The 10,062-nt window shown below is 34.4% G+C and overlaps 1 protein-coding gene across 1 annotated transcript; it reads right to left on the bottom strand.

The window, feature by feature from the left end:
- Positions 1-3,586: 3,586 nt before the first annotated feature.
- LOC123768360 (putative nuclease HARBI1) lies at positions 3,587-5,582 on the bottom strand. The gene is made up of 2 exons (XM_045758812.2): positions 4,768-5,582; positions 3,587-4,206 (listed from the first exon to the last, which is right to left on the bottom strand). The coding sequence occupies exons 1-2, from the start codon at positions 5,429-5,431 to the stop codon at positions 3,842-3,844; spliced, it is 1,029 nt and encodes a 342-aa protein (XP_045614768.1). The 5' UTR covers positions 5,432-5,582; the 3' UTR covers positions 3,587-3,841.
- Positions 5,583-10,062: the final 4,480 nt, after the last annotated feature.

Genomic DNA, 10,062 nt, shown 5'->3' with positions numbered 1-10,062 from the left:
CTGGACATTCATGAGGTTTGTCACCTGAATGCACTAACATGTGAGTCTTCATACTTCCAAGACGACTGAATTTCTTCCTACACTCTGGACATTCATGAGGCTTGTCACCTGAATGCACTAACATGTGCCTTATTATAGTTCCACGTACTCTAAATTTTTTGCCACACTCGGCACATTGAAAAGGTCTCTCATCCGCATGTACCATCCTGTGAGTCTTCATATGTCCATGCTGACTGAATCTCTTCCCACACTCTGGACACTCATGAGGTTTGTCACCTGAATGCACTAACATGTGAGTCGTCATACTTCGACGTAGACTGAATTTCTTCCCACACTCTGGACATTCATGAGGTTTGTCACCTGAATGCACTAACATGTGCCTTATTATTTTTCCACGTTCTCTAAATTTTTTGCCACACTCGGCACATTGAAAAGGTTTCTCATCCGCATGCACCATCATGTGACGCTTCATATTTCCACGCTCACTGAATCTCTTCCCACACTCTGGACACTCATGAGGTTTGTCACCTGAATGCACTAACATGTGAGTCGTCATACTTCGACGTAGACTGAATTTCTTCCCACATTCTGGACATTCATGAGGTTTGTCACCTGAATGCACTAACATGTGCCTTATTATTTTTCCACGTTCTCTAAATTTTTTGCCACACTCGGCACATTGAAAAGGTCTCTCATTAGCATGCACCTTCCGGTGAATCTTCATACTTCCAAGACGACTGAATCTCTTCCCACACTCTGGACGTTCATGAGGTTTGTCGCCTGAATGCACTAACATGTGAGTCTTCATACTTCCAAGACGACTGAACTTCTTCTTACACTCTGGACATTCATGAGGCTTGTCACCTGAATGCACTAACATGTGCCTTGTTATAGTTCCACGTACTCTAAATTTTTTGCCACACTCAGCACATTGAAAAGGTCTCTCATCCGCATGTACCATCCTGTGAGTCTTCATATGTCCATGCTGACTGAATCTCTTCCCACACTCTGGACATTCATGAGGTTTATCATCTGAATGCACTAACATGTGAGTCTTCATATTTCCACGCAGACTGAATCTCTTCCCACACTCTGGACACTCATGAGGTTTATCACCTGAATGCACTAACATGTGACGTTTCACATCTCCAGGACGGGTGAATACCTTTGGACACTGTGGACACTGGTGAGTCTTCATCTTCTTTATGACAGGTGCAGTTTGTGAGGAAGGTTTTCTCCCCCGGATGTTGGGAGAAGCGTCAAGGATTGAGTGTTGTTTCTTAGAGTTAGACTTGATGTGAGCACTTGGCGGTCAATGGTGGTGCTTCTTCTATATGATAGGTGCAGTTTGTGTCAAGGTTTTCCCTTAATGCTCGTGCTGGACATCACCGGCGGATGCTGCTAAAATGGTGGCGGTTGTTTACCCTCTCATCACCTAAGCGTTCCAATGTTTTTGTCTGGTTACACACATCATTTTTCCTACTTCTTATTTATGTTTATAACTGGTCATTTACAATTAACACTTGTATTTATATTCAAGTTTTTCAATCAAAGAATGTACTTGAAATTGTTTTTTTAAACATAAAGCCACACGATTATACTTTTTGAAGGAAATAGCTCTCCCATAGTGGATGCGCTACATGCGCATATTTATATATATGTCGTACCTAGTAGCCAGGACCTAGATTCAGGAAGCTCTGTGTATTTCTTCGTAAGTGGGTTTGCTACGAAGGTTCCTAAGTGCGCCCTAAGAAGATGCTTAGGTGCGATTCAATAAGGTCCACTTAGGAAGATATTTAGGTTTTGGGTCTTGTTCACTTACGTGCCGACAGAGGTCACTACTGTGTTTCGTTTGGCCAATCAGAGTGACTGTTACATTTCTAACCTGACCAATCACGCTAATGCAATATCAGCTGTGTTATGTAAACATTGTGGTTCCTCGTGGTATTGTTGTCAGAAAAATCATCTGTTACAAACTCTACCTACTATCAAGAAGAAGAAATGATCTGTGCATCCAGTCATGTGCCTGAAACAATCAAACACTATCTCCTTCACTGGTTTCGACATTGTAGTGCCAGAGTAAATAAAACAAAAAAAATAGCGCACTTAAAATAACCTTTACCATCGTGTATATTACTAGGTGACATCTCGTTACATGAAAATTATCCAATAATCAAAGCACTGGCTAAATATCTCCAGTGACCAACAAAGTGGCCACATTTGACCTGTGCCACATTCATAGTTGGCGCAACCAACAGGCAAACACAGAAGACAAGTGTCTGGCCGCAGCACCAAGGATTAGCTGACGCCAGCACAAAACCACCCCGTCCTACAGTGCGGCGTCTCCCTCTAACACGCCTCTGTTTATTCACTTTATCTACAGTACAAGACATCAAACACTTTTGAAACCTAGTCATTCTCAACATTAACGCGTCTCCCAACATTTGTACTCGTGCAGTCATCGAGAGAATAGACACTTCACGCAAACTACACCTACTATCAAGAACCAAAACAAACATACTACATCCTCTTAGTATTCATAAATAAATAAGACAAAGAAAATGTCTGGGATAAAAAGGAAAGCAAACTTGAGTGAAGAGGAGCTGACAGTTCTCGTTGATGAGGTTAAGAAGAGAGAACGCATAATTTTTGGGAAGCTATCAAGACAAGTCATTACCCAAGATAAACACTGTGCCTGGAGCCAAGTAGCTGTTGCTGTAAGTGGTGTTGGTCTCTGCTCAAGACAACAAGCCGATGTTCGCAAGAAATTTCAGGATCTTAAATCTTCAGTCAAGAAAAATAATCAGGCACTATGAAATTGATTTAAATCTTTCTAATTATAATCTCTAAAAATAGTTTAAGAAATTATAATATTTTGTAATAACAATTGTAAATAAGAACAATATTGAAACATTAAAATGTAACAATTATTCATATCATTAATTTTGCTATGACTTGCATAGTATATAGTGTAATTTAATAACCAATCTACCTCATATAGTCAACTTATGTTTGGTGTAAATATTTACATGTTTTTTGTATTAAAGAATGTTTATCAATTGCTAGGTTTAATTGTTGAGAGTTCAAAGTAGTGACAATATGAAAAAAACACCAGAATAAGAAACATTTTTATTGGCAAAAAGATTAATGGCAAAGATATTATTATTTTATCACATCCCTAATATATGTTTCACCTCAAATTGGTCTAAGGGCAACATATTGATGGCCTATATCATTGTTTTGTGTATATCATTTAAACAAAATTATATTAAATTTTTCCCTTACATGTAAGGTATATTAAACACTGTACTGTATTGAAAGCAACTTTATTTTATAATTAAAATAATTCAATTTTAAGGCTAATGCTGTGTATACACAGCATTGGCTAACAAACACTGTTATTTTACAAACCAAAAATTTACCCAGCCATATTATGTACCACATTTCTTAGTGTCTATGAATAAATATTTATTGATATATTTTTCACACAAATTTTTGGTCTTTTGTCAGATGCATATATTTCTCCTCAGGTATCTGACTTTCCATATAAAGTATAGCAGCATGAATAATATTTCCAAATCAGCAGGTACATGTTTGTAACAGTTTGTTTGTATATTTATGTTTCACTTACATATACAGTATGTGCTATTGAATTTAATAGGTAAAAATTGATAGGATAACTTACAAATAAATCTATGAATCCAATTATAAATGTTTTTGATTTCCGTTATTGATAAATTCTTGAGTTACTGTACTTGTATTTTTATACAAAAGTTCCATTATGTAGTGTTTTCAATTACATGTTTTACTTTGTTATATAAGTATGATTTGAAATAAAAATTTATGAGAAAAAATTCCTTACTACTTCCCTTCTTTGTGTGTGCCCATTTTCATGTGCTCCACCTTCAACATTTTCATTCATTATAAAGTCATCATCAATGATCTCTTCAAGATGTATTCTTTGCTCAATGCAATAATTGTGCAACAACATACATGCAACTGAAATCTTTGCACATTTATCTGGTTCATATTGAAGACTACCACCAGACCTGTGGAGACACCTAAACCGAGATTTTAACACGCCAAAAGTTTTCTCGATTACCACTCTTGTTCTTGCATGGCTCCTGTTATACAGCTCTTCTGGAGGGTTTTCAGGGTTTGTGAAGGGTGTAAGTAAGTTGTGTTGCAAGGGATAGCCACTGTCACCTGCATAGATATTTAATTTATAAAATGTGCATACATCTTTAAAAATCACTCAATAATCCTAAACCCACACTGTCTTTCACACACTATTTGATTCTAGCATCTGAAGTGGTTGGTTACCTTCCTCTGTCATATGAATACCTCTTGCATTACATACATCATTCTCATTTAATGTTCAGAGGCATATAACTGACATGTCAAAACAACCAAAATGTAATCCACTTCCTTCCATATTTAACTTAATCATCCACTTGTAATCTCTGGTACACCCATGACACATGATGTATATAAACACCAGTTTAAACACATTTCTGCTGATTTCCATTCAAAATTCTCACTCTCATTCTCCATATCAGGGCTAAAACACACTTTCATTTCTTTAATATAAAATCAACATGAATAAATTTCTTTATACTATTCATAATACAATAAGCTGTTACCATTCAATATTAAACAACTTTTATTTATAGACTGTACAGTGTATTTGTTGTGACTCGATAAATAACAAATAGGCAACCTACTGTACTATAAATGAAGGTCATATATATAAAATGCATATCTTACCTAGCAAATAGGAAATGCCAAATTCTCCTGCTTCAAATCTGTCATGGAGTCTGCTGTTAGCCCATATGAAAGCATCATGAGTGCTTCCAGGGTATCTTGCACAGAAATCCATGATTACATTATCAGGATTTGACACAACTTGAATGTTCAAAGAATGATATTGTTTTCTATTTACATATATGTTTTCTTCAACTTTTGGAGCTTTAATGGGGACATGGGTACAATCGATTGCTCCAATTACATTGGGAAACCTACTGATATTATTAAATTTTAACTTAGTTTGTATAATTTCATTCATCTCTGTTGGCATTTTTATTTCTGCTAGTCCTTTTCTGTAGAGAGCTTCCGTCACTCCAGTTATTATTCTTGATACACTCGATTGACTGAGACCAGTTGAATCTCCAATAACACTTTGGAAACTTCCACTTGCATAAAATCTCAGAGCTACTAACAATGATGTATGGGCAGGAATGGCTTGACCTCTTCTAGTTATTCTTTCAATATCATCTTTAAGGTCTTCACAAAGTCTTAAGATCATATGACGTGGAAAACGATAGTACCTTAACAATTTTTTATCACTTACATCTAATGGATATAGACGATCTTTAAAGACTCTTTCTCTCCTTAAAGCTAGCTCATTACGTAAAGCAATAAGCAATAACATTTCAAATGTTTTTAACTGTTAAAATTGGTATTTTTTTGGATGCGTGTCCAGGAACACTATACAGTATTGGGTACCTAGGAAAAATAAAGCATATTGTAATACAGCCTGTAAGATGAAATATATATATACACACACATACTGTACATACATATTTGGGGGTGTACAGTGTGGTGCCCATGATTGTCTATTTATCCTACCACCTTTCTTCCATCAGCCCCTTGTCCCTATTCAGTCCCCATCCCTCTCTTTTTTTTTAACAGGCCATAATTAGAGGCCTAAGTATTCAATGACCAAAGTTTTTGTAGTTTTTACCCTAACCTAACATCATTTGTTCAGGATGTTTTTCTTTTATGTCTCACCCACATTTAATTTCAAAATAAAACCAAACAAAATAAATTAAAACTGTATATGTATAGCTAAGGTACACCCTTACTGATTACTAGGTGAACAGGAGCATTTGGTGATAGTAAATGATCACATCAGGCAGGTCTCATCACCTTCACTCATTTTTCATGTTCACCAGTGTTTATTTACTTAATAACTACTGGTATAATATATTGCTATTATAAAACTAATTCTACTATCATCAAACACATATTTACTTCAAGCTTCAAGCAGAGAATGCATATATAACTAACACGAAGGACTACTCTTCACTAGATTCACCAGCTATAATATTTTGGTCATGTTCCAATATCATAAATCGATCCCAGTGTTATGTAGTAGAGAAAAAATGACTTATATCCAGTTTACGTAAAGCTACGAGTGGTCGAAACCACACTTAAATCCCGAAATGAACTTACGAAGATTTTTCCACTTAGGGTAGTTAATTGAATACGGACGTAGCCGCCACGAAGGCGTTAAGACGGAAAACGCTCTTAGCTAAGAGGAAAAACCTTCGTAAGTACCTTCCTGAATCCGGCCCCAGAACTCACTTCTCAGCCTACAATGCAAGGCCCGATTTGCCTAATAAGCCAAGTTTTCCTGAATTAATATATTTTCTCTAATTTTTTTCTTATGAAAGGATAAAGCTACCCATTTCATTATGTATGAGGTCAATGTTTTTTTATTGGAGTTAAAATTAACGTAGATATATGACTGAACCTAACCAACCCTACCTAACCTATCTTTATAGGTTAGGTTAGGTTAGGTAACCTAACCTAACCTATCTTTATTGGTTAGGTTAGGTTAGGTAGCCGAAAAAGTTAGGTTAGGTTAGGTTAGGTAGGTTAGGTAGTCAAAAAGCAATTAATTCATGAAAACTTGGCTTATTAGGCAAATCGGGCCTTGCATAGTAGGCTCAGAAGTGAGTTCTGGCTACTAGGTACAACATATATATATATATATATATATATATATATATATATATATATAAATATATATATATATATATATATATATATATATATATATATATATATATATATGTCGTACCTAGTAGCCAGAACTCACTTCTCAGCCTACTATTCAAGGCCCGATTTGCCTAATAAGCCAAGTTTTCCTGAATTAATATATTTACTATAATTTTTTTCTTATGAAATGATAAAGCAACCCTTTTCTCTATGTATAAGGTCAATTTTTTTTTATTGGAGTTAAAATTAACGTAGATATATGACCGAACCTAACCAACCCTACCTAACCTAACCTAACCTATATTTATAGGTAAGGCTAGGTTAGGTAGCCAAAAAAAGCTAGGTTAGGTTAGGTTAGGTAGGTTAGGTAGACGAAAAAACATTAATTCATGAAAACTTGGCTTATTAGGCAAATCGGGCCTTGAATAGTAGGCTGAGAAGTGCGTTCTGGCTATTAGGTACGACATATATATATATATATATATATATATATATATATATATATATATATATATATATATGTCGTACCTAGTAGCCAGAACGCACTTCTCAGCCTACTATGGAAGGCCAAATTTGCCTAATAAGCCAAGTTTTCATGAATTATTTGTTTTTCGACTACCTAACCTACCTAACCTGATCTAACCTAACTTTTCCGGCAACCTAACCAAACCTAACCTATAAAGATAGGTTAGGATAGGTTAGGTAGGGTTGGTTAGGTTCAGTCATATATCTACGTTAATTTTAACTCCAATAAAAAAACATTGACCTCATACATAATGAAATGGGTAGCTTTATCCTTTCATAAGACAAAAAATAGAGAAAATATATTAATTCAGGAAAACTTGGCTTATTAGGCAAATCGGGCCTTGCATTGTAGGCTGAGAAGTGAGTTCTGGCTACTAGGTACGACATATATATATATATATATATATATATATATATATATATATATATATATATATATATATATATATATATATATATATATATATATATATGTCGTACCTAGTAGCCAGAACGCACTTCTCAGCCTACTATTCAAGGCCCGATTTGCCTAATAAGCCAAGTTTTCATGAATTAATGTTTTTTGGTCTACCTAACCTACCTAACCTAACCTAACCTAGCTTTTTTTGGCTACCTAACCTAACCTTACCTATAAATATAGGTTAGGTTAGGTTAGGTAGGGTTGGTTAGGTTCGGTCATATATCTACGTTAATATTAACTCCAATAAAACAAATTGACCTAATACATAGAGAAAAGGGTTGCTTTATCATTTCATAAGAAAAAAATTATAGTAAATATAATAATTCAGGAAAACTTGGCTTATTAGGCATATCGGGCCTTGAATAGTAGGCTGAGAAGTGAGTTCTGGCTACTAGGTACGACATATATATATATATGTCGTACCTAGTAGCCAGAACGCACTTCTCGGCCTACTATGCAAGGCCCGATTTGCCTAATAAGCCAAGTTTTCCTGAATTATTATATTATCTCAATTTTTTTTCTTATGAGATGATAAAGCTACCCATTTCATTATGTATGAGGTCAATATTTTTTTATTGGAGTTAAAATTAACGTAGATATATGACCAAACCTAACCAACCCTACCTAACCTAACCTAACCTAACCTATCTTTTTAGGTTAGGTTAGGTTAGGTAGCCGAAAAAGTTAGGTTAGGTTTGGTTAGGTAGGTTAGGTAGTCGAAAAACAATTAATTCATGAAAACTTGGCTTACTAGGCAAATCGGGCCTTGCATAGTAGGCAGAGAAGTGCGTTCTGGCTATTAGGTACGACATATATATATATATATATATATATATATATATATATATATATATATGTCGTACCTAGTAGCCAGAACTCACTTCTCAGCCTACTATGCAAGGCCCGATTTGCCTAATAAGCCAAGTTTTCATGAATTAATGTTTTTTCGTCTACCTAACCTACCTAACCTAACCTAACCTAGCTTTTTTTGGCTACCTAACCTAACCTTACCTATAAATATAGGTTAGGTTAGGTTAGGTAGGGTTGGTTAGGTTCGGTCATATATCTACGTTAATTTTAACTCCAATAAAAAAAAATTGACCTCATACATAGTGAAAAGGGTAGCTTTATCATTTCATAAGAAAACAATTATAGTAAATATATTAATTCAGGAAAACTTGGCTTATTAGGCAAATCGGGCCTTGAATAGTAGGCTGAGAAGTGAGTTCTGGCTACTAGGTACGACATATATATATATATATATATATATATATATATATATATATATATATATATATATATATATATATATATATATATATATATGTCGTACCTAGTAGCCAGAACGCACTTTTCAGCCTACTATGCAAGGCCCGATTTGCCTAATAAGCCAAGTTTTCATGAATTAATGTTTTTTCGTCTGCCTAACCTACCTAACCTAACCTAACCTAGCTTTTTTTGGCTACCTAACCTAACCTTACCTATATATATAGGTTAGTTTAGGTTAGGTAGGGTTGGTTAGGTTCGGTCATATATCTACGTTAATTTTAACTCCAATAAAAAAAATTGACCTCATACATAGTGAAAAGGGTAGCTTTATCATTTCATAAGAAAAAAATTATAGTAAATATATTAATTCAGGAAAACTTGGCTTATTAGGCAAATTGGGCCTTGCATAGTAGGCTGAGAAGTGAGTATATATATATATATATATATATATATATATATATATATATATATATATATATATATATATATATATATATATATATATATATATATATATATATATATATATGTCGTACCTAGTAGCCAGAACGCACTTCTCAGCCTACTATGCAAGGCCCGATTTGCCTAATAAGCCAAGTTTTCATGAATTATTATATTTTCCTTAATTTTTTCTTATGAAATGATAAAGCTACCCATTTCATTATGTATGAGGTAAAAAAAAAATTATTGGAGTTAAAATTAACGTAGATATATGCCCGAACCTAACCAACCCTACCTAACCTAACCTAACCTATCTTTATAGGTTAGGTTAGGTTAGGTAGCCGAAAAAGTTAGGTTAGGTTTGGTTAGGTAGGTTAGGTAGTCGAAAAACAATTAATTCATGAAAACTTGGCTTACTAGGCAAATCGGGCCTTGCATAGTAGGCAGAGAAGTGCGTTCTGGCTATTAGGTATGACATATATATATATATATATATATATATATATATATATATATATATATATATATATATATATATATATATATGTCGTACCTAGTAGCCAGAACTCACTTCTCAGCCTACT

Source organism: Procambarus clarkii, chromosome 23, assembly GCF_040958095.1.
Source record: "Procambarus clarkii isolate CNS0578487 chromosome 23, FALCON_Pclarkii_2.0, whole genome shotgun sequence".
NCBI classification, from domain to species: domain Eukaryota; kingdom Metazoa; phylum Arthropoda; class Malacostraca; order Decapoda; family Cambaridae; genus Procambarus; species Procambarus clarkii.
This window is presented reverse-complemented; position numbering and strand designations above follow the sequence as displayed.